The sequence below is a fragment of the Peromyscus californicus genome, unplaced genomic scaffold (genome assembly GCF_007827085.1).
Source record: "Peromyscus californicus insignis strain IS unplaced genomic scaffold, ASM782708v3 Scaffold_8__1_contigs__length_139910024, whole genome shotgun sequence".
Lineage (NCBI taxonomy): Eukaryota > Metazoa > Chordata > Mammalia > Rodentia > Cricetidae > Peromyscus > Peromyscus californicus.
In genome coordinates this window covers 47,235,589-47,261,389 of record NW_026294606.1, presented here as the reverse complement: position 1 = coordinate 47,261,389, position 25,801 = coordinate 47,235,589, and the positions used below count along the sequence as shown (strand labels likewise).

At 42.3% G+C, this 25,801-nt stretch overlaps 1 protein-coding gene across 5 annotated transcripts in view; it reads left to right on the top strand.

Annotated features, from left to right (window-relative positions):
- Nucleotides 1-25,801, top strand: part of Gli3 (GLI family zinc finger 3) — a 273,000-nt gene that overhangs the window by 64,365 nt on the left and 182,834 nt on the right. The window contains exons 1-2 of one of the 5 annotated variants that reach the window (XM_052728012.1): nucleotides 14,663-14,793; nucleotides 18,452-18,694. In XM_052728012.1, coding sequence (XP_052583972.1) covers nucleotides 18,505-18,694 — 190 coding nt within the window. In that variant the 5' untranslated portion in view covers nucleotides 14,663-14,793; nucleotides 18,452-18,504. Of the gene's footprint in view, nucleotides 1-14,662; nucleotides 14,794-15,278; nucleotides 15,395-15,622; nucleotides 15,883-18,451; nucleotides 18,695-25,801 lie in introns of those variants that run through there. The other 4 variants (XM_052728013.1, XM_052728014.1, XM_052728011.1 and 1 more) reach the window with 4 other exon arrangements.

The window sequence follows — 25,801 nt, the reverse complement described above, 5'->3', positions numbered from 1 at the left end:
TTCTTATTTTTAAGTGTCCTGGTGGGAAATTGGCTTTGTATTTGGGTTTCAGGGATAGCTATTTTTGATGAAGACATTTAAGAAAGTAATTAAGTAAAAATCCTCATAGCCCTGAGAACTCTGGCTCATTGTTTTAGCTCTTAGAGTCTTCAGCTAGGAGCAGGCAGTTCTCAATGGCTAGCGAGATAGTTGCCAGGCTCACGCCTTTTCTCTACAGGAAGGCTACTCTAAAGCTGTGCAGCTTTCTGCAGACTTGGAAGAGTTGTCAGAGTGATTTCAAAGTCTGCTCTGTCATCCTTTCCTTGCTGCTTTCTCTTGCAGCCATGACAGTGCTACCAGCAAGACAGATTTCATTTATAAAACACAACTTTTCTTTAGATTGTTAAAGGAATTTAAGCACAGGTCTGGCTAAGTTTTAAAACTCTCCTGTATAGGGCAGGGGCACTTTCAGTGCTTGTTGTCCTGCTTGTTTCAATTAAATTGTAACTTACATTTTATGCACACTTTGTTCCTTCATTCTCACCTTTCAGGTTTATCCATGTTAGGATTACTGAAGAGGTAAAAGGAATTTGCAAAAATCCAGAACTGCATGTACTGAAGCCATTGAAGTTTACATGTAGAAAAGGATGGGCAAGGCAGAAATGACTGAAACAGTGAGGGGAGGGTGACGTAGGAACACACGAGGAAGCCATCAGATTGGCCAAAGAACAGCCCTGGGGAACAGGGCAGACAGCTCCTTGGCCGAAGGAGGTCAGGCCACACAGTGTCAAGGAGAGACCCAGGGTGAGGCAAGTGATAGTTTTGATCCTATTTTGAATCATTTATGAGACTCCTGACAGGGAAGTCTGTGGCTTGACTCATTGCAGGAGATCACTCTGGCAGAGTCAGGGTTTGGGTGGAAAGTCTGTAATTTGAAAATACAGTTCTTACTTGACTAGGAAACACAGCTCTGTGGTGTGTATAGTTGGGAGTATTATGTTGCAGATGTAAGAGAGTTCTCCCCCTCGCCCTAGACGCCTCCTCCCAGGATGGAAATTAAAAGGGAAGGAAATCCGAAGGGAAGCCTGGGAAGGCAGCTTCCCTCTGACAATGCCGGGACTGAGTTGTGATAGCTGCCAACTTTCTGCCGAATTGACCCAGAGGTAGATGCTGTCATTTTGTAGGGGGGGTGGGGGGCTGTGACACTTGCTGTCTGAACTGTACTTCACAGAGTAGACCAGAGGGACACAATAGAATTAACAGAATTGTCAGGAACAATAAAATCATGTGGATTATGTGTTTAAGTTGCTGTTTTTGCCAACTCTGCTTGAGAACTCTGGTAGAACTGGACCAGACGTGGAGATTCAGATGGAAGAATTCTTATTTGAATGGCTTGGCAGCAGCACTGTGTGAAATTATCTATTATTATTCCCCTGAACTTAAAGCCTTTCTGCCAAGAAATGCAAGTTTCCATTTGTGTCAACAAGATGTGAATTAAGGATTAAAGAAAAGTGAAAGAAAATACAGATGTTCTCAACTTAAACCAAAGGTACAATGTTGCAGAGTCTCAGTTGTTAATACTGTTAATGCTGTTCAGGGCCCTGGACTTGGGAGCAGGGTAAGAGCTAGATTGGCCAATTCTTCTGGAATTTGAACTGACATTTTCCCACATAAGTCTTGTCAGTGTCTCCTCTGTGATCCATATCTGCATTGGGTACCTGAGAGAGCAGTCTTCCCTTTCTGTCCCTCGGACAACTGCCTTTCTGTCTTTCTGTTGTCTACAAATACCAGTCATGAGAACTTCAGGGTATTGGCCATTCTGTTTCCACGCCTTAGAACAGTGCTTCTCAACCCATGGGTCGTGACCCCGTGGCGTGTCAAATGACCCTTTCGTAGGGGTGGCATATCAGATACCCTGCATATCAGATATTTAGCAAAATTACAGTTGTGAAGTAGCAACGAAAATAATTTTATGGCTAGGGGTCACCACAACATGAGGAACTGTATTAAAGGGTGGCAGTATTAGCGAGGTTAGGAACTTTCTTAGAAGATCAAGTTTTGTGTTGAGTGCTTGTGGAAGCCTTGGCATGGATGCAGCCATGTGAGCTGACTGTGGAGAATGGCCACCAGGGGCAGTCTGCCCTGATGATGTTGATGAGGCCTGAAAATGCAGGGACACGTGGTTTCACATAATGCAGAGGTCTTCCCTTGGAACTCCAACTGCATTTGTGCTTTGTCTAGCCAGGAGATTCCAGTTTGGTGGGAGCAGGAAGTCTTAAAACTTTAATATTATATGTACTTCCCATTTTCTGTTAACAAAGTTATATGCTGACCTAGATTATAGAATGGTCAGGTTTAGGATCTTTGGAAACTGACTGGATCCCTGACACAGTAGCTTTGCGACTTTGAGAGAGTCCATTTCTCCATCTGCTTCCTTCATCTCTGAAGTGGGATGATATTACCACAACCTCAAACTTCCAGCTTGGAAACATCGTTAGAAGTTCTTTGGAAATGGTAATTGCTTCCTTTTTTAATGTTATTTCCCAGATATGTTTCATAGCTTTACTGAAGAGTATTTTTAGCCTGTCCTGAAATGGGTACATTGGGGACAGCACACTTTCTGCAAAAGGCCAGTCCTATTGTTTGCATTCTAAATGTCCTAAATGTCCTCTAATGGCATGGTCCCTAGGGTGGTGCTGTTGGAAACTGCGTAGCCATGAATAGGTGGGACTGACTGGGAGGTCTTCAGAGCAATCCTAAAGGAGACTGTAGGAAGGATGCCAGACTTTGCTTCTTGGCACAAGGTGAACAGTTTGGCTGTGCTACGTACCCTGCCGTGATAGTCTTCCTTGCCATAGGTTCCAAGAATCAGACAAACTGATTCATAGATTAGAACCTCTAAACTTCAGGCAGGATAATGGTTTTCTCAGGTATTACAAAGTGACAGAAAGCTGAGTACTGCATCCAGCTCATGTTTCTGGGTTTGTACAGGCTGCTTGTTCTCGATACCGAGTTCTGTGGCTGTTTGTACAAAATTGGCCCTTGGCAGTATGAAATGAAGAAGACTGTTGATGCTGCCTTAAGACTTTGGGAACGCTGGAATTTGGAGTTTGAATTTCCCTTACTTGTATATGTTACAAATATTTGTGATTGCTTTTCATTCATTAAAACTGTAAAAGATAATCTTCGCTTATAAGCGTTCCAAAGGCAGGCTGTGGTTCTGCTTGTCAACAGCCATCCTCAGAACTTACTTTTAGTAAAATGTATTGTCTCAGGTCATTGTAGAAAAAGAGGAGAAGAGTTTGACATTTTACAACAGGAAGTTAGTGAACTAGGCATACATGTAGTAAATGTGGATTTTTGAACATGACCTATACTATGTCAGGGAAGTAGAGGAAAGAGGGGACAGTATTAGTTAGATGTCTCTGAAAAAGACGGAACTGATAGAATGGCTATGGGATTTGCTATAGTGGCTTACAGGCTGTAGTCTGACTAGTCCAACAATGGCTGTCTCATGATGAGAAGGCCAAGAATCCAGCGGTTGCTCAGTCTATGAGATCAGATGTCTCAGCCATCTCAATCTGGTGCTGGAGTCCCAGGGAAATCCTAGAGAGGTCTTCAGCCTGCTTTGGAATCCTGAAGATGTAGGTTCTAACACCAGTGAAGGATTAGGATAGATGAACTTGCCTGTGAGAGTGAGGACAAGGAGACAAAAGGCAATAGTTGCTTCTTCCATGCCCTTTGGTGTGGCCTGCAACCCCAGAAAGTGGCCCAGATTTAAGGTGGGTCTTCTCATCTCAAATCCATTTAAGACTGACTAGAGACCTCCCAGTCAGTCCGACCTTCTCAAGCATGCATCCCTTATTGGGTTTTAGTTGAGTTCGGATGTCATCATGTTGACAACCAAGATTAGCTGCCTCAAGAACCAACTAGAATAATGAATTCTTAAGCTGGGTCATCTGTTGGTCATGGGGCAGAGCTCTTCTCTCTCGGTTGTTTGGTGAGCACTTAGAAGAACCTGAGGGAACTTGAGTAGAGTAGATGGACGGTTGGTCATTTTGTGGAATGGGAGACAGTATCTTAGATCTGTTCTGTGACTTGTCTGAGGGTCAACCTTTGGACTGTAAATTGAGTCTCCTATCTCTGACTAGAACACTTCCATCCTGCCCCTTTGTTATCACTGTTGTGGTACCATGAGTCCAAAGGTAGAGGCTTGTTTTGTTTGCTGGTATATTTAACTCTCAGAAAACCTTATGAATGAAGAGGGCAGGTTTTATAATTTGTGTTTGTAGAGGAGACAACTGGCAGTCTGCAGTACTTTAAGGTAATTGGGTCACTGAAGAAGTACTGGAGGCAAGCCTTGGAGCTGGTTTTTCTAACCCTTTTATTGTGCCATGCTGCCTTATTATGCTTCACGGAACTTGATGTCATCAATACGCAAACATTTAAAAATAAATTGGAAAAAAAGTCACATCCTGCTGCGGTTCCAGCCCTTGGCACTGATGTTTTTAAGTAGAGGTTTGTGTTATGAGAATTTTGCTTTCAAAATGCAGCATGTGCCTCCCGTAAAAAGGTTGAATAAAACAACTTTATTTTTGGTAAGTGGCCCGTGCATGTTTATTATTTATTTATTTTACTCCTTTTAAACTCCAGGTCCCTTGGCTAAATGAAGCACTGCATACTTTTATTGCATATGCCATTATTAAAAGAAATGGAAAAGATGCTTATTAGTTTTAATATCGCATGTGTGGAAATGTAGCTTTTAAGAAACAGTTCCAGTTCCTAGAAGTACATTTTAAGACGTCCCCTAAATTTGTATTTGACTGATGAAAGAGAAAACTTTCTTGACCTTGATAGGATTTGATAATTATTTTAGTTTTGTGGGGGAGGGGGTAGATGTCTTGTGTTTTGTTGATTTGATGCACACTGCTGGGGCCTAGCAGTGTGCTTTGAGGCAGCCTTTCATTTGTTGGTATATAATCCAGGCAAAGCTGCTTCTAAGTGCAAGTCTTTGCCCTTTCTCTATAAACCATATGCTGTCTTAACTTTTGGTGTATGCCCTTTCAGTAAAACACACATGGCTTTTACTGGTGGAGCTGTTGTTAAGTTAAACACAAACCAAATATTGGGGCTTCTTGCATCTAACCCCGGAATACAATCCCCCAGAAGACAGTTTTAAACATAGCTCCTCGAAATAGCTGTTCAGAACTTAGAAACCGTCTAGAAAGTTAACGGCTTGTGGGAAGGAACGGCCTGAGGAAAAGTGGTGATGAGTCACAGGGACAAGAAAACCATTCGGCTTGAGCATCAGAGCTGTCACTGTCACTGCACGATGCTCAGCCTGCCCAGGGCTTAGGCGTGTCAGTAATGAGAGTCTATCTCAGCCCAGTAAGAATGTCTGTTTCAAGAAAACAGACATCATTGGAAAGATGGCTCAGTGGTTAAGGGGTCACTAGCTGTGCTTCTGCAGGACCAGGATTTGAGTTCCAGCACCCATACAGCACCTTATAAAGGTCTGTAACTCCAGATACAGGGGATATGACAACCCTCTTCTGGACTCCATGGGCACCAGCTGCACAAGTGGTGCACGGACATACATGCAGGCAAAACACCCCTCTACATTGAAAAAATGAGCAACAACAAATACTGGTGGAAGGAACCCTTACTACTAGTAGGAATGTAAACTAATGCAGACACTATGTAGTGAGAATGGAAGTTCCGTAAAACATCTGTAAAACAAACAAACAAACAAACAAACAAAACCTGACATGTGATCTAGCTATAACACTACAGGAATATGGTCAGGAGTCTAAATCAACAGAGATACCATCGTATCCACACTGTAGAGATCCTTCCACATCCATGTGTATGCAGGGCACTTTCACAACAGCAAAGATATGAAATCAGCTCCAATGCCCATTAACAGATGAATGGATAATGGAAATGTGTATATATACAATGGAGTATCATTCATCTGTGAAGAAGACAGACATTACCTGAGTTGGAGAAAAATCAGTGAAACTTGAGATGGTCATGTAAGCAAAATAAGCCAGACAAAGAAAACAAATATCATGTATTTTCTCTCTTAGTGGAATATGTGCACACACGACATGACAGTAGAAGGGAGATTTGTTAGAGGAGAGGGAGGGGACAAGAGAGGAAGGATAATGGGGAAAATAAAGGAAAACATGCCACAGCTGTCAAGTGGCAGAGGTTGTATTGGAATCCAGAGACTCCTCACATACCCAAGAGGCTACCATAGCTCTAAATTTTTTAATATTCTGTAGAAAACACTTGGGTGCTGTAGAATCTAATTATAATTTGCGATACAGGAGGAAGTTCAGCTTAGCTGGTCACTTACATGAAGAATAATGTTGTATTCTGTTTTCAGTTGCTCTACCAGGCTCCTCAAGACTGGGCAGTTAATAAAACAGGAAGGATTATTTAATCGTGCTTCTAGAGCCAGGCTAGCCCAATATAGGCCAGCATAAGAGTGCATGGTTTGACATCTGCTTGGTCTCTGGAGGGCCTTCTTTTGGCATCCTAATGTGGTGAAAGGCTTCACAAGGCAGAGCAAGCTAGGTAAAGGAAGTTCCTTTTTTTCTTAATGTTTTATAACAAAGCTATTCTCAAAAACATGTCGTCATGATCCAGTCATGTCCCATGGTTTGTAACTCAACATCGCCATATTGAAAACCAAGTTTCCAGTAGATAGACTGTAGGGGAGCACGTTCCCACAACGGCCAGCAGCCTTGAACAGGTTGGTTAACCTTGATTAAGCCTCACAATATTTATCAAGGATGATGGTGCTGCACACTTCTCGGGCCTGTGTGCTCCTCTGGAGCTCGGAGTACTTAGCAAAGCTATTGGCTTGGAGGGCGGTCCTTAGTGTTACCAGTGCATTTACTTTTTATTTGTTGCAGGGGTGGTTTGGTAAAAGCTGAGTTAATTATTTGCCAGGAGGTGGAACATTATACACACTTGGTGTTTGTTTGGAATGTATTTGTATATAGGTCTGAAATAATTGAAGTGGTTATATAACTTTAAATAACGGAATTCATTGAAATAGACATACAACCTTACACCAGTGACAGCTGTTATTAATATGTGTAAAAGTAGCTGACTACATCCTCACTATATATCCAAGAAATTTAAGAGGTGAAATAAATAGTTCTAAGCAAGGCTTCAGGACATAATTTTTCAATTTGCAAATACTTAATTTGAAACTCTTTTGAGATACGTAGAATTGAAAATAAAAGTAAAAAGATACGCCTTTCTCTATCCTAAAATGACTGGGAAATATAGAAACATAAAGAAATAATCCATAGAAATATTTTCAGGTTATGTCTGCACACAGCCTTAAATTTTTTTTTAAATCAGAAGTTTAGGATATAAAGAGATATTCACTCTTCCTGTCTTTAACTATGGTGTAGAAACACAGTAGCCCACTGGGTGAGTGGATCCTTGCTAGCAGGGTTTTCTTGGACAGCTGTGCCCCTGCTCTTGTGTCTGTGTGACCAGGATTGTAATCCCTGTTGATGCCATCAGATTGTCATGTGAGATGCTTCCAACTTTACCTGAATAAATTACATGGAATAAGTGCCTCTCTTATGCTAATGGAGACTTAGGGAAACACTATACTTAATGTCATAATAGTCTATCATATTCTAAGACAATAAACATGGATTTTAAGCTCATTTTCTTATTGTGACTAACACCGTGATGAGCTTTAAGAGTTGACTGTCTAGGCTCTGGGTCCTGCCTGTGCACTTGTGTGTGATCTGGGTAAGCAGCATGCCTTTTCTGATGCTGCCTTACTCATTTGGTTGATGAGGACTATGCCAATACCTTCCTGTAAAACTATGCTGAGGAATGAGGCGAACAGACAGGTGAGGTGCCTCCTACCTCCTTTAAGTAAATATTTGCTGTCGTTAACTGGTGCACGGTTAATAGATTTTAGTTGGCAGGCTCCTGAAGAAGATTGGTAGGAAGAATGACTGAAGTGGAATTGCTTGTGTTTTAGGAAAGCAGATGAACTTAATCTTCCCTTTGTTTCCCTAATTGCTCTTACTGTTAATTCCCTTAGGTTTGAGATGTTATATTTCTCTGGATCTCTGGGATAAAATTAAGAGGGAAATCTGGGCTTGCGTCCTGCTGCTCGGTCTCAATTGCAGGGGGATGAGCCTGGTGCTGCCTCTGTCCTGCCCCGCTGGACTTTGCCTAGGGGAGGAAGGCTGCTGGGGTGGTGACTCAGCCTATGTTGCCTGTGACTCAGGTGTGTGTAGAGAGAGCTTAGGTGTCTGGCCTTTTCTTCTCTTATACATAGTTCCTGTGCCACTACCTGGGAGTTTGTGGCTAAACTAGGATCTGACTTTCAAGATATTTTCATGTCCATGTTCATTGCTGCTCTATTCACAATAGCCAGGAAATGGAGTCAGCCCAGATGTTCATTAAGTGATGAATACATAATGAAACGTGGTGCATACACACAGTAGACTTTTATTCAGCCTTAAAGAAAAACGAAATTTGTGAGAAAATGGAAGGGGCTGGAAAACATTATGTTAAGTGAGGTAACCCAGGCTTAGAAAGACAATATCGTGTGTTTTAACTTTACTGTAAGTGTAGATGTGGAATTTTGTATAGAGCCCAGAAAAGGAGCCCAGGATAGTGGAAGAAATAGCTTTAAGGAGGGGAGGAGGGTGAACATATGTGATATGCAAGTAGAAGAAAGAATAGTAGGGGTGGAAGACTCTGTGTGTGTGTGGGGGGGGGTATGAGGCGGGTCAACCAAAGGGAGACGTGAAAATGCCGTAAAGAAACCCGTTACTCTGTATGCTGACTAAAAAGTAAGATTAAAGTTAGAAAAAGCCCAAATAACTGGCAGGTGGAGTGTGCATTTGCCTCTGAGATGCGCATTCCATAGCTGAGGTCACAAGGAGCCATAGCTAGAGGAGTTCATTCTCAGAGGAATCTGAGAATGGCTGTACCTGGCCTTTGTCCAGAAGCTGATTCAGCACAGGTAAGTCCTACTCACTGTCCCCTAGGGTATCTTGGTGGCCTCCAGCTTAGTTGAGTACAATAATGGTATTAATGTTTAAATTGAGTTTTGAACAGGGTCTAATTTTTGTAGCAACATATGTAAGAATTTACTAAAAATATAATGCTACCATATGCTCATGCTGTTTCATTACACAATCTAAAGACAAAAACATGCAATATAAACACCCCAGATGTTCCATAAGGGCCTTCTTTATTATCTAAGGTCATAGATCCGTGAGCTGCTGTGAATTTGAGTGCACTTAATGTTAACTTGCTTAAGACATACTGTGAATCAAACAGAACAGAAACTCTCGCTAGCAATTTCCACATGCAGAGACTATGGCAGTATTTAGTATGTGAGATGCTGTTGGTATGAACACTTAGTGGCAATGTATTCCTCAGGTTAGGTCACCCGAGAGTACATCTGTTCAGGTGACCGAGTAGGGACTTTTCCTGCATGTGTATATATGTCAGGTCGTCAGAATGACAGAAGTGACAGACATTTCTGTTTTGTTTTAAAATATTTATTTATCTATATATATGAGTGCTCTGTTTGCATGTATGCCTGCATGACAGAAGAGGGTATCAGAAGATGGCATCAGATTCCATTTTAGACAGTTGTGAGCCACCATGTGAACTCAGGACCTTTGGAAGTGTAGCCAGTGCTCTTAACCACTGAGCCATTTCTCCAGCCTAACAGACTTAAAAAAAAAACAAAACCAATTTGTTATATATAATTTTTAAAATTTCCTCTGTGCAGATCAGTGTTTAAACTCAGTGTCTTGATAGTTATAAAGCAGAAAATGTCATTGTTCGGTTAGATGGCGTGACAGTAATGAAAGTCGGAGTCCAGTGGCCGGGAGAACTGAAGGAAGTGTGTAGTTCGACATTTCCCTGAAAGTGTCATCAGTCTATAGTTGTATTAACACAAGTGTCATGGAGAAAAATTATATAGAGGACAAACCAAACTCAACACAGCAGAGCTTCAGAAACTGGGGAATGGTGAAGGAAACCAAGTACTTCCATGTAAGTGAACTGGTACTTTCCTTAGCTTCTTTTGACTATGCAAAACATTACTTACAGGAATTCTGGCTACCTTTATAATTATGATGATAAAAAGGTTCAGATACAATACCAGAAGATAGTGTGCTGGCCACTGACAGATAGTATGTTGGCAACTGACCAACTATGTCTCAAAAGCAATACATTAGGGGCTGGAGAGCTGGCTTAACAGTTGAGACTGCTTCCCTGTCTTCTAGAGCAGTGGTTCTTAACCTTCCTAACGCAGCGACCCTTTAATACAGTTCCTCATGTTGTGGTGACCCCCGACCATAAAGTTATTTTGTTGCTACTTCATAACTGTAATTTTGCTGCGGTTATGAATTGTAATGTAAATATCTGATAGGAGACCCCAAAGGGGTTGCAACCCACTGGTTGTGACTCACAGGTTGTGAACCACTGTTCCAGAGGCTCCGAGTTCAGTTCCCAGCACCCTTATCAGGCACAACTGCCTGTAACTCCAGCTACAAGGATCTAATGCCTTTGGCTTCCTTGAGCACTGGCACTCATGTACACAAATTCCACACTGATATGTGCTTAAAAATAAAATCTTAAAGCAAAAAAAAAACCCCACTAGAATTTATAAAAACCAATATATTAAATATCTTTAATGTTAAAAATAAGTATTTACAGAATTGAGGCTATTGGATTTTACATTTTGGATGATAAACTTATGGGCCATCCCTGAATTTAAACTAAATTTCGTCTTAGTGAGACCCTGTTTTGAAACAAACAAACAAGACAGCCCAGATAAAACTAGTTAAGCTTGTGTTCATTTCTACAGTTTAAAAAAGGGGTAGAATGATTCAGAAATGGGACTTTGCTGTCAAAGTTGCTAAATACGTGGGCTTACTCCCTGCCTGCAAGGAAAACTAGGCTCCAATACTCCTGCCCAGCCCAGGCACCATGCTCAACTTTGGGTGCTGTGGGCAACAGCAGTAGACTGGGTTCCCAGCCTGTGAACAAGCTCCTTGCTGTTCTGCTATGTTGTTCCTTGTGGATCTCATTGTGGAATCTTTATGCTGAACTCTGTATTTGCAAAAGAAGGAAGAAACTGGGATTCTTTGCTTATAGAAGACTAGAACCAACTCAGTGAACTCCCTACGTGCTCTGCGGACCATTACAGATAGGCACAAATGCACTGTTAAGCTGGAGGGACCATTTCCCTCCTCCTAGGAGTTTATTGTACTGCCTTTGATGCCCCTCAGAACTCACACTGTAAGCAGAGGATGGCAACTCTAGAGCAGGCGTCTAGAAGCTTCGTGGTGTTTTAGAATTCCCAATCAAGGAAGGGTTTTCCTTGAGATTAAGAAAACTCTCATCTCCCCTTTTAATGGGAGCCAGGGACTCTCAAGGGCACAGTTTCGATCACACTTTCCCTTCCCAGGTCCATGTGGGGCTTGACACGTGCTTTCTTTCCAGGAATTTGAAAGTTGGTGAGCATCATGGGATACCACTTCAGCTAGATCACAGTGCTCTTGCAATCAGCTTTCAGGAGCATCCCCTCAGGGGCAGGGTTGTGCTTGTAAACTTCTTAGTCTGGAAAGTTCAGAGTTGTGAGCAGTGGATATTCTGAAGGACACAGGATGTGCTTGAGGACTCAGTCAAGTTCACAATGCTTTCTGCTCATCTTGGTCGTTATCTTTGGAAAAGACAGACAGCTGCTTGTCCCAAGCCCATGATCAGAGCTCTCTGCTGCTGCAGTGGAGGTGCCAGTCATTCCAGGGTCGTGTTTTCCTTTACCTGAATTCTCACCTTTCTCTGTCCGCTTCTTGCTATCCCAAGGGCCTCTTTCAAAGTTAGTTGGAGCTCTGTGAACTAAGCAGTTGGAGACTGAGGTAAGAATTTAGCTTTGGGTTGAGCACAAACCTGCTGTGTTTGCAGCAGATAGTTACAGTGAAGGTCCTGTGCCGTGTTGGTTAATGTAGAGCATTAGAAATGTTCAAACAATGGAGATATGTGCCTGTGATGGAAGACACTTTCTTCTTTCTCTCTTTTCACCCGGAGACCTCCTGGTTGATGAAAGGAGGAAGAGAGAGCTACCCATCACCTTGAGGAGGGGCTGTCACTTGCATTTCTCCAAAGCTTCAAATCCTGCTGTAGCCCTCTCCAGCTTGCCGGCCTGCCAGTGCGGGTTTAAAGGTTGCAAACAAAGCAAGTGCTCCCTCTTGATCCATCTGGGCCCCTCCCTCTGTCATCCGTCATTGTCAATGGGAGATGTATGTGTAGCGGTGCAAGGGCAATGTCTGACCTCAAGGGTATTGGCAATGTTCTTAGAGAAGGCATTGTTTGTTCAGCCTCTTTGGAAGCACTGCTCCAGGCGTTCCTAAGCCCCTGGCTAGGGCATGACTGCAGACTGCTGGGAGAGAGGGAATATTCGGGTATTAAAACTGCAGGAACTATATTCTCCCTACCTAGCATCAACCTGTTCTACTTTTAAATACACCCAGTCTCTTCTCTTTTTCATTTCTGCTATCTCTTTGGTCCAAGTCCTGTGGGGGATTCTGAAAAGGGGAGGCACGGACTTGAGTTCTGTGGTTTTTATTCAAAGAACATGGACATGTAAATAATGAAAGAAAAGAAAGCTGATAAGATGCAACAAATGCATAGTCAGGAAAAAATGAAATAATGCTCCTTTCAAATACGGGGAGGCGGTTGCCTGGGAGGGAAGAGTAAGGGACAGGAGTATGGGACACCCCCCCCCCCCCAGTGCCTGGAATAACACATAGAAGTCACTGGCTTCACCTGCTTGCCCAGGAACAGTTGAGCCACACTGCCTTGAGGCCTGCGGGTGCCCCCAGCCCTGGAGGGGATGACACATGTGCAGGTATGGCACACTACCTCAGTGCCTGAACATTAATTTGTCTGCTGGGTCCCTCTCAGTGTTTCCTAGGAATGAACTGATGGTGACAAAATGCTAATGGAGAGTATCTGAGTCTTGTGAATTCCTCCCACAACATGAAAACATCATTTTTTTCCCCCTATAACTATTGGGGTAATAGTTCTGGGGTTGAGGTGTACATGCAAGTATCATTTCAAAATCCTACCTAGGAGTAGCTCCCTCGTGAACAGGGCTTGTGTGGGCTCAGTGAGGAGTGAATGGCTAGAATGGATTCCTTATCCCTTCCTGCCTGGGACCTAGGGTTTCCATCTGGACACTGGGCCTCATACCTTCTCTCCCCCTACCATATGGGATAGAGAGTCTAGAGCGATCCGATGAGCTGACATGAATGATGGCAGTGAAAGATTATTTATTTCCCTGAAGAAGGAGAGGTGCTTGCTGGCCAGGGATCACCGTTACTCACATTCATATTATTGAGCTGCAGCTTGTGTTTTAACTCATTCAAAGATAAGTCCATCATTCAGCATCAAAAGTGTGGGACACCAGAGACTCAGACCTTGAACACGACAGTGTTCTTTTCTGGTTAAAATCCTATTTGGCCAGAAATCAGAGTAACCGGTCTCTTCCTCCCTGCCCCTAACATTTTGGTGCCTTCTCTCCACCCACCCCCCCCACCCGCCCATCTTTTTGGCTTACTGCAACCTGAGTGCTCCTTTTTCTGGGAAAGCCTGATATTCTGACTTCAGTTTTATAATTTAATGATAGAGAGTTTCCTTAGTAAACCAAATTTAGAATCCTAGAATGCTTATCTTATATCCAGACCTTGAACATAAAAGGCATTTTATACCCGCAATTGTTCATTTAATGAGCAATTGCGGAGTGCAGGCCGGTTAAGGGATTGAGCTATATGCACTATTATTGCAAGAAGTATTCCGAAATACCAGAAATAGGACGTAAGCTCTGATCAGGGAGACTGCGAGCACAATTACCTTCTTTTCAAATCCTTCTGTGACACTGCGGGAGGAAAAAGGACTTTGAAACTTGAAAGGAAAGAGCTTGCTTTCAACCTCAAAAGCTAGGAGGAAAGGGCTCTGAAATTTGCTCAGAATTCCCAATTCACCATTAGCCTGTTTCTTCCTTTAGCCTCAAGGCATTCTCCGCTTTTTGAAAAGATGTTAAGAAATTCAGTCACAATAGAGAGCCTAGTTTTGAACATGTTTCACTCGGTCCATTGAGGTCTGGGCTCCAGCCTTTGTGTGGGGTGAATTGAGCTGAGCGGCTAGCTGGTTGGAGAGAGGTGAATGAGGAGTCGCTGTGCAGTCGCAAATTCTGGCAAAGAAAAAAAAAAAGCTCGCCCCTTCCTTTATTTTGTAATGTGCATTCCTGTACAATCCTGCCAGTGGCAATATGTGGAGTCCAGACTGTCCCTAAGTCAATATGGAGTACTTGGTTTATAGCAACTCTTGTTAAGTTTGTCTTGTAATTGAAGCTGCTGTTGACCTTGCTTGGGGACCATTTGTAAAACCGTTTATTTAGCATAAACTGAAATAATAAACCCTCCTTCTCTGGGACTGATTGTGATAGGGTGACATTAGTTTGATTTAATGATTACCCGCCTGACCCTTCTGCTGGAGAGGGAGGCTTGAATAGGGAGAGTTCACTTCCAAGCACTTGCAAAGAATACTAATGAGCTTGTTAAATTTAGCATGGCTCCAACCACTTTTAATTCCTCTAATGGGAGCCGTACTGCCTGCAAGAGGGAGAGGCAAGAAAGGCCAAGAGATGCTGAGAATGTTCCTAGAGGGTCGGCTCAGCTGGAGAAGCTCACCAAGAAGTTTATAGAAAGTAGCTAGCCAGAGCTCAGGGACTGAGTTGTAAGTATCATCTGTTTGCTTACCCCCCCCCCCACCCCCAATGGCTTTTATAGCTTAGGGGCAAGAGAGGAGTAATGACATTAAAATGGGTTTTCAACAGCAGAGCAAAATGGGCGTTAATGGAGAAAAGAGCAAGCAGGTGTTCTCTGAGCTCCTAAGCAGCCAGTTTTGCCATGAATGGAGGTGTCCTGCCTAAAGATGCTTAGTGGGGTTCCGTTTTTGCATGGAAAGACTTGTGTTGAACATGTCTTACAGACTAGGTGGAAAAGAACTTGTCTCCTGTGTTCCAGGAGTTTGTGACCAGGGGTGCAGAAGTGTGTGTCTGTCTTGAGTCCTCTTTCACAGAGCTGGGGTGCTTTCTCCAAACCTTCATGATAGCTGCCCTACAGCATTTGCAGTGAGGTAGCTTTGGCTCTTTCCGAGTTCCTGGCACTAAGTTCTGACTCCATGTTGGTTGCTTTTGGAGGAGTTTGGAAACTCTGGGGCAGTTTCTAACACAGTGTTTTGGGCGGCTCTGTCTTTGGGCATGGATTCATTCAGATTCATCTGCCTGAGCATAGATGACGGGAAGGAGGAGGTACAAAGTGGGGCTGTGCCGGCGGTAGGCAGTCTTTGAAATCATTTTTATCTTGAAAGTTTTGAGAGAGTTGCGTGTTTCACTTTGACCCCCCAAGCTTGCAGCTTTTCAGCAGGGGAGCTCAAACAGTTGCTTGTGTTTGGCTGTTAAAGTCCATTGGCAGATGCTTTTGGAGCTGTGGGCTGTTTGCTTACATTTTTGCTGCTGACTCCTGCTTGTTGCCATGGTGGACAGTATGTTTCTGTCAATAATTTGGCCTGGTGTAGCTTGTCTGCACTGACTCTCAAACTTTATTGAACAGCTCGCCTCAGCTGAATGAGATGAGACAGCTTTCGTCTTTTGGCATGCAGAAGTGGTTGCTAAATTTATAAGAGCAGGCGGGAATATTGCTTGGGAGCTGTGCTTCCCTTGTATACATAATACTCTCAAGTCTCTTAGCTGTTTGTATTTGGGAGCGGGTGTATTGTCAAGTTTTCATCTGAATGCCCATCAAAAGCGACTCAACACGGGAGGTAAATTCATGAAGTGTCTTCTGGCATCTGGGGCCAGTGGGATGTTGAGTAAAAAGGTCACAGCGCCAACTGTGTAATAAAAGTTAAGGGTCCATGATGAAAGTTTCTATATTGAAAACATTCTTGCCTGCATTTAACTTTATGAAGAGAATGCCTTTATTTTTTTTCCTATATTAACTATTTGAGCTTCTATAACCTTTTCCCATGTGTTGGGATAAACCTCATTAGCAAAGTCATTATGCTAAGAGGCACCCCATTTTTCTTTGCCTTCCTTCTTTCTCCCCCCAGGTTGGAGTGAGGAGAAGTTGATCGCCATACTGACCGTCCAGTTGTTGGTGAGGTTGTAGTCCCATGCTATGCTCATTGTAGGATGACACACTGCCACAGAGCCAGCATTGACTGTGGGGATGCATTTTTAAGGGGAAAAAGCTTATTTCTTTTGGGAAGGTGAAGTTGAGGAGCCCCCTTTTTAAACCTGGAATAGATCACAAGAACTTGCTTACTCATTTTTTTCCCCCAGAGAATGCTAATTATGTGTCACAGCTCCTCTGCAGAAGTTTTTTTTTTCCTCCTGTTCTACAGAATGTACCGTCACTGCTCCAAGTTAACTTTAGCTTGAAATTTTAAATAAAGTGTTTTGTTTTTTTTTTAATATGCAGAGCACAAATGAGTGGAAACTATGACTTGGACTATTTGGAGGTTGTAGGACTTTTCATAAAACTGTTATTGTCAGTGTTTTTGATGCCCATATGCTTTTGCATCACCCTGAAGTCCTTTCTGTAGCCTACAACCTCACTGCTAATGAATCTCCAGGGCAGACTAATGCCTGTGTGTATTAACAGGGAGAAGAAAAATGAAGGCTCTTACTTGTTTATTTTTGGTACTTTGTCTTAAAATTACCAGCAACATGATTTGAATTGCTTTTGCGAAGATCAATGTGAAAATTGGGGATCATTTCTTTCTTTTTTTTTGTGGGTTTAGTTGTTATTTGATAGATTAAACTTTAATCTATTTACCCTTTAATTATGAGGTTTCAAGTGAGGATCTGCACAAAACAATACTAAAATAATATTTCACAGTTGCTTTGTGTTGGTCAGCAGATTCACTGTAAAGACTCCAGCATACCTCATCATGTTTTGCAAGGCATTTGGGGTAAAATAATTCAGCGTTTATTTTCAAGCTTTACCTACAAATAAGCAGAACACTAGAGTTGGTGTTGGCATCAGGTAAATAGTGGTTGTTATCGGTTTGTAGTAATACGTAGTATGCACAGCTATGCTTTTCTCCAAAGTGGACAAAAAGCTCTGAGAGTGTTAGAAGTGAGTAGTGTTCCTGGTTTGGGGACATTTAGGGAGTTAGGTCTACTTATGGTTATTTTGAAGGGAAGTTTGCATATTTAGGTATGTTCAGTCTGTCTGAGATGTTAGCAGTGTAATTATTTATACCTATGTAGAGTTTCAATTTTTAATTAAGGATAAAGACTATGCAAGTTTTTGGGTTAGATATTTAAGCAGTACCCGCACAGCTGTGTTTCTGTGAGCTTTTTCTGCCAGGGCAACAACTGCAGGTTAAATGCAGTTTGTTTGAGGTGCAAAGCTTACTGTGTATGATTCTAACAGGCAAATGAATCCACCTGCTGTGGGTTCAGATAGCAAGATCGACTGAAGTTTATGCATGAGTTCTAGCAAAGGTCATCCAGTCACATTCACAGAGAACAGTGGTGGAGAAATGGGAAGTTCCTATAGACCAAAGGGAGCTCAAGTGTTAGGGATCTGGAGATAAACTGTGTGGGATTTCAGCCTTCTGTTTTTCAGTGTTTGAGTCACATCAGACCATGACTGGGAGCAACATCCCTGACCTTCTCTTCCCTACCTACACAGCCATGTTGCACCTAGACAGACCTTCAGTCTCACTAAGTTTCCCTCTTAGTTCCCCCCAGCTTTGACGTATGGGCAGGCATGTGATATGCATCTTCTTAGGAGGCTCTATGCTGTTGCAGATTGACACCTTTGCCCCTTGTCTCTAGGGGGTATTCAGTTTCATTTCTGACCTTGTTAAATCTCCTGGTGGGTTACAAATCTGATTTAGAAAAAAATGAAACCCTCAATATTTCTTGGATGACCTTCTAATGGGTCATCTTACAAGAAACTAAGGCCCAGCACCTTCTTGAACCACCCAGAGCCCCACTGGACAGCTGGACTTCTCAGTACCCTGAAGGCAGGCAGAGTGAAGCTGGTCCTCCATGACAGGAGGCTGGCAGAACTTTCAGCCTCATGTGGGACCTGCAGGATATTGTGTTTGGAGGAGAATCTCCATTGCTTCGTCAGCCTCAAGCGAGTTTGCACCTCAGGCTTACTTCCTGCTTTATTCGTCCACGTGTAACATCGTTCATAGACAACTTTGTTTTGCAAATATCCCATCACAGGTGTGTAGTTTACAAAGTAGCCATAAAGGACAAAGAGGCTTCTTCCCGACAGAGAGACAGGGAAGAACTGTATTGATGACTTTTTTTTTTTAAATTGCTCCTTAAAGTAGATTCTAAAGTCTTTCATTTTCTTTCTTTCTGTAGAGGATGAAAGTCCTGGACAGATCTATCACCGAGAGAGAAGAAACGCAATCACTATGCAGCCTCAGAGTGTGCAGGGGCTCAGCAAAATGAGTGAGGAGCCCTCAACATCTAGTGATGAGAGGGCCTCACTGATCAAGAAGGAGATCCATGGATCTCTACCGCATCTGGCGGAGCCCTCACTCCCTTATCGTGGGACTGTGTTTGCCATGGACCCTCGGAATGGTTACATGGAGCCTCACTACCGTAAGTGCTTCCGGCCAGTTAACACTTGTTCTGGGAGACATGGGTAGGGGGCTGTGTATTGTGTGTGTGTGTGTGTGTGTGTGTGTGTGTGTGTGTGTGTGTGTGTGTGTGTGGTGGGTGTGTGTGTGGTGTGTATGCCTACATGCATGTGCTGTGTGAGTTATTGACTCTACTATTTATAAAAATGTTTAATTTTGTGTTTTTTTTCCTACTTCTTTTTCTTATCCATTCTTCTTAGAGAGTGACATTTTCTTATAATCTAAGCAGTTTCAGGCTTTTCAGGGTGTAGGGGTTCAGGAAGATGGTTTTGTCAAGAATCTACATAGATATTTGCTGGGGTTTGAACCAGATACGCTCTATCTGTGCAGACATGCTTTGAGAAAATTGGGTTGAGGGTGGGAAACTATTAAAGCAGGCTATATTAAAAGCCTTTGATGACCATTCTTATCATGTTTCATAGTTTTTGCTTTAATGGTTTTTGCTATTTCCATGGTTAATGATTTTTTAAAACAAACTAATTTTAACAATCTGGTGCTAAATTTGTTGCTATGGAAGTCTCCATGAGCCCTACTCCTTACAAGCCTGCCTGAGACACAGGAAGTTGCCTTTCTAGTCCTAACAGAATTAAAGAAGTTGAACAGGACTCTGAACCTAAGTATAGGATAGATCTTTGCAAAGGCAGACTATAAGGTAAGTGCACACGGGCTGAGTTTACTCCAGGCCTGTTTCTGGTTTAAGAATATAATTTGGCTCTGAGTAATGCACGTCCTGTTGGGGTGGCGAAGCTGGAGGCCCCTGATTACAGATTTATCGCCTTGCCAGGCTGTGGTTGCCATTTAACCTTCCTGGCTCCAATTCCAGATGACCCATTGAGCTCCAGAGAGGGAGACTGGTTTGTGTTTCCTTTTTCCCACATCATTCAGAAATTTTAGTGTTTTAAGGCAAAAGGTCATTAGCCAGATGACTGATTAGTGAGGACAGCTGATTAGAGCATGTTATTTTGCTCAAGAAAGTGCCCAGGATAAAAGCTAATTTCATCCCTTCGTTAGTTAGCTGGAAGCAGAGGGGAACACTCACTCACCAGATCAAAGCCTCTTGCAAGCAACCTTAAGTCCCAGCAACCGCTTCCCCACCAGAGTATATTGTTGGAAAAAAAAATGGGGAAGCAATACTTTTTAAGTGGAAGGGCTCTTTTCTTTTCTTCTTTCTTTCTTTCTTTCTTTCTTTCTTTCTTTCTTTCTTTCTTTCTTTCTTTCTTTCTTTCTAAGAAGCATGGAAAATGGTTGTTTGGATTGGAATTTTTTTTTTTTCATCAGCGTTTAAGAAAGTTAAGTGCTTTTCTTGAAAAAAAATGCTCATTGGCCCATTACTGAAAAGGTGTCTATAGACTCAGAAATAGGATGGAAGTGTTCGGACAACTATATTTCTTTCCTCTGTTAGGGCATATTTCATTTTGTTTTTTTTTCTTGACTTTTTAAGACTGAAGATATAAAATAATGTTTGTGGGATTTTTTTCTCTGATCACATTTTGAAGTGTCTTTCATTGTTTTTATTTGTGGTCTCTTGAATATCATTCATGCAGAAACCATTGGGGATTCCTATATACTCCCACCTGTATTCAGATAGTCTCATTGTGAGTAGTACACTTACTTTTTTTTTTTTTTTTAAAGATCAAGCCTAGCTACCCGCCTACAAGCTCCTTGCAGTGTTTTGTCTTTTTGTGTGAACACAAGCTTTTCCCATCACAGTGATGTTTTGTTTTGTTTTGTTTTTCTTCCAGATGCCCACTAATTAGTGAGGTGTTTAATTAGTCCAGACAGCGGATGAACACTTCTTTCTGTTGGTTGATGGTAGTGGGACCGTTAACTTTCTGTCTACTGTGCAGCTTGTTCTTTGTTTTAACAGTTTCCCGTTGAGTCTCTCCCCATCGTTTGAGGGGCTGGCTTTCTTTTCAGCAGGGACCCCTCGCTCAGTGGTCTGTGTGACCCAGTTCCTGGCTTCACCAAAGTCGCGTTAACTAACAGTGCCTGGAGAGCTCACATTAGGATTTATACTCATTTATTGTTTTTCTAGTTTGAGGATATAGTACTTATAAGTTGATTATTCTTGTGATTTCCTACTGTATTATATAAAAGAATGTTGAACTAATGTTCTAGTCTGTGATCAGATCCATCGACTGCAGTCCCATGGCAAATGAATTCTGAGGTCCTCACCAATGGTTTCCGTAACTTGGGAGCATTATATAGTTTTGTTCTGGAACTCTTTAAAACTGTATAGACTTGGGTTCAGATTCCAGTGCTCCACTTATTAGACCCGGTATGTTGACTTCCAAGGGCCATTTCCTTCTTCTCAAGTGTGTGTGATGATTTGACTGTCTGTTCCTTGGGGTTCTTCTGCAATCGAGACAATGAAATGGAGTCTTTCCTAAACTCCAGCACATGCGAAGTGCCATTCTGCTCCTCTTCTTCCGTCTTCTTTTCCCTTTATTTCTTCTCTTCCTCCATCACCATGGTCATGTGGTTGGCTCACTCTGTAAGCCATGCCATTTCTGTGAGGGTGCAGTGTATTTTGTTTGTGGTGCTTTGTTTTTCTAACAGCTCAGAAAATCAGTGCGCTTGTGACTAGGAAGGGAGACTCTGGGTGGCAAGAGCCATGCCCTGTGCCATTTTAAAGGCTGGCTTTCTCATGGGACCCCAGTTTACTCTGACTTTTGTCTGTTTCATAAGTAAAGACATTGTGAAGCTTTTTAGTTTGTTTAAGAGGTGCTAAAATTTTAAGTTTTTAGCAGGAAATATTTTATATAATAAATGAAAACACAGAAAAAAGGTATAGTATTATTTGTTGATATAAAGTAATTAAAGACTAAACTAAGCTTGAATTAGATAAGGTATGACTTTGTTTTTCTGGAACCCTGTTTGGCTATTTAATCTTCTATTTACATCTCAAGTGGATTTTTTTAGGTGTTTATGATCAAATCTGCATACCTGACATGGATTTAATTACCCAGGCAAAGCTAGTGACTAATATGAGCTAAAGGTAATAAATATCCTAAGAATTGAAAAAATGTATTTGAAAGAGGCATTAAATTTTATTTCATTTCTGTTTCTTATGGGTAAAGCCTGTCTCCCTCCTGCATTGCTAGCCAAACCCAAGTGCATTGGAGACCTTTGTAACTCACTGCTCAGAAGCATCTCTGTAGGCCCCTCATTCCTCTTTCTTGTGTTTACCAGCTCTTTGAGACAGCTGATAAAAAGGAGTCCACCAGGCCAATGTGGCTGGCTATAAACACTCAGTAATTCCTTCAATTATCTGTGGTTGGAAAATGTAGACTTTTCAAATGCCTACTCTGTGCTTCTATATATACTAACTTTGTATTTCTAAAGTGTGGGTAGGTTTCCTGTAAGACCAGAAAAGGGAAGAAAAAAACAAAACATCTTTTTCCCTTCAGAAGGACATATGTGAAATTTTTATTGCGTAAGATTTTATCATACTTGGGTATGCAGTGATGCATCTTCACAAACTGTAGTTAGGCAGAATTCAAAGTATGTTAGGTTTTGTGGGTTTGACTTTAAAAACTCAAAAAGGAAAGAAAAAAGAAAACCCAGGGATAGCGGGCACTTCAAACATTCTTGCAACATGTGTTTGGAATAAAATCCACACAGTGGGGTGGGGTGGGGTGGGTGTTCTCTCATGAAGGGTAGCTGTGGATGGGCTGTATATCAGGACAAGAAAAAAAGCATGCAAGCTACATGGCTCAGCATGATGCGATGCTGACAACCTCTTGGCCACAGCATCACTCATGTGTTATAATTTGGGATACCATGAGGGGGGCTAGATTTAGGTACCCTATCAGCTTATACTGGGGTCAGGTTAAGAGACTCCGTCTCTTGCCTAAAGATTGATCAGCAACTTTTTTGTCCTCCTGCTCCATCTGTAGCCAGATAGTTCAAACCACCATCACCCGCTGCTTTCATTTACTGCCATACATTTATTGTTTTATAAACTTGCAAAGGCAGGTGACATAATAGTTCAAGCATTCTCTGTACCCTGACTGACACTTAACTTTTCCAGGAAACATGCGTTTCACTGTCTTCCTTCTCACTGTGAAGAGTGTAATTCTGTAGCCGTCCCTGGAGGGTTCTGTGTGTCAAGTTTGGTGGAGTCATTGAGCATGTCATAGAAGGTCTCAGTTTTGCTAAAGGGAGCAGAAAGGTTTCTTCTTTCTCAAAAGTTCAAGTCTCCTTCATAGTTTTATAGTTGTGCACAGACTGCCCTCCTCCCCACCCTGCTCCCAAGCAGTAATTCTTCATGGAAAATATGATGCATTCTTGCATGCAAATGCTTTGATTGAAAACATACCACTGGTATTCTCCCTTATGCTCCCCAGCTCAAATGACAGAACTATTAGTTGCTAATTAGCAAAACCTGAGGAATTAGCTTAAAGAAAAGAAATGGAATTTTTAATTGGCTTGCATTTATTTTCTGTGGAAAGCTGTTGTGCTGAGCCCACTTATAGTCTTTTGTGCTTTAAAAGAAAAAAAAAGTACATGCAAGTATTTTTTTCTTACCTGTCTATCTTTCTGTTAGCTGACTTTCCACATGCCTTAGAAATATATCTTCTGACTGAGGGGGAAGAGGATATGTATTTTACATATTTAATAGGTGCACCTGCTCACATTTCTTCTGCTTTGCAATTGTCATCTTGAGACTGTAGAGACAAAAATGCCTACAAGGCACAAATGAACAGTTTGGTGTTGACCGAACTGCAAAGGTAATGACAGTTCCCTTAGCGCACAGCTCCAGCTTCATCCAGATTGTCTCTTCCTCTTTGGAGAACTGCTGATGAGCCAATCAGGAGCTTTCATTTCCCTTCTGAATGTTAGATTATGTAAGTAGAGCCAGTGATGCTAGGTCATTCTCTGGGGGCTATGCTGACTCTCTTGCTTTCTAGCTGTTAGTCTGGAGTTGTAGGGAGGGGAGGAGTGAGGCTGTCAGAAAGTCTCTAAACCCTTGCAGAACTTAATTGGGAAATCAAGACTCTCTGCTTTCCTTGTCTTTTCTCAAAAGTTCAATATAATGATATGGCTTCCATGCAGCAGCCCAGAGTAGAAACAGTAAGCCATTGCTATAGACTTTCACAGCTACATTCCACAGATCTCATAGCTACCTTGCAAGGTGATTAAAACATTGCAGAAATGGGGATAGTTCTAGTATTCTGGATTTGAACTTTTCAAATGAAGGTTGAGAGGTGGTGAGTGAAAGTGGGAACCAGGTAACTGAGAAAAGTGCTGTAGCATTTGGAGACAAGTTAATTAGTTCTAGCTGTAGATTTTGAAAACAGATTTCCTAGAAGGCCACACAGATGAGAAACAGAAAGAAAAGGAGACCATGTTTCTTGAGACAATAATTTATCTGGTCAGCCCCTCCCATGCCTCCCACTAGCATCTCCTTGCATCACTCAGAACTGGCTCCCTTTGGACCTTTACTCTGATGCCTTTGTGTTTCTGGTCATGTGATTGCCTCACCTAGGCCAGTTAGACATGACTCCTTTAAATACCATCTTCCAAGATACTTTCCCATCCTGGACACGAAAGAGCCATGCCAGTCTCATGTTTAAACACATTATTATTACTTCCTCTGGTTGTCACTGTACCATAGCCAGTTCTCTTTTGCAGCAGTGTGATTAGGTTGAAGACTACACTTGGCTTTTGTTTGGGAGGAGGCCCCCATCCTGCCATAGCCGGGGGACTGTTAGATTGTTTGACCTTGGCCATGTTGGAGATTAAAGTTCCACAGCCTGCTCAACATGTTACTCTGTTGACATGGGAAGAGATGAAGTTGCTTCTGTTGTGATCTTAGGGTTAGTCATTATGTACCATGCAGCCCCCTCTGAGAGGTAGAAAGTTGCTAGGTTTCACTTGCAAGATGACTCGTGGCCCTTTGGAATAAGTTGATTGGTTGGTCACAGAAGGGATGTGAACGCTTTTTTAATACAGTGGGACTAGCACAGCAGAGCTGCCAGTCTTAGTTGACGTGACACTCGTGTAAGATGGGACTGCTGGGTATTTTTCCTGAAGCTGAGGGAAGCATAGTGCTTGCTTGCCCTTTTCTCCAATAACCTCAGTAATTCACGATTTTGGTAATAATGTCCCTAGTGATCCTTGCCCAGCCAGTGTGAAGCTCATGTTAATGAGACCTCACATCACAGCTCAGCTCAGGAGCCAGGATAAAGTTTTCTAAAAATGTCATGTGATTTTTATTCCCTTCTCAATTTGGCACCCACCCAAATGGCACTGTCTTAGGTTCCTTTCTCTCCGTGGTCATCTCCCGCCCTCCTGTTTTGCTTTCTTCTTTCTTAGAGAGAAGCATGGAAACAGTGACCCCTGCCCTTTTCTAGCCAGCTTCTAACAGCTCCCAACAGCTCCCTTTCCCGCTCCTAATGGAGGCAACATTATCCTTGGCCCTCCTCCTTTTTCTTGTATAATTAAAGAATGTTACCTTTGATGTCTCTTGAAAGCCGGGTTTCCTATCCTGCGTGAGCTTTCTTGATCTTGCATCTATAAATTTGTGCTGTGTCCTCACACTTCTCTATGAAAGGGCTTGATTTTTCTCTCTTTGTGCCTTTTTACAGTTTGAATTAATACAGAGTAACCGATTTGGTCTTTTATTGAGTTCCAGTGCCCTGATAGAGTTTAGGGTTTTGTAATGTTCTTCGAAAAGTATCCTACTTTCTCAGTTATTTAAGCTTTTAAATTCAAATCTTTGCTTTGGTTTCCAGTAAATAAAGAAGTTGCTCTCACTTTTCTAGAGCCTTCCCCTCTTTCGTGGGCCCAGATTTCCCATTGGCCTCTATTTCAGATTAATTTCTTCATCTTAGAACAAAGAAAGAAAAAGTCTTACTGATTGATGTGACTGCTCAGCCTTGTGATTGTGTCAGCCGTTGGTTAACTGAGCATGTACTTAGGGAATAGCCCAAGTGCTCCAAGACACTGGACCAAATGAGCAGTGCCCTGCTTCTGTAGAGCCTCAGCTGTGGGGCATGGAGACAAGCTCAGTCACTGTGAAGGAACTGTGAGGAACAACAATGTGGTGTTCTTCAGGAACATC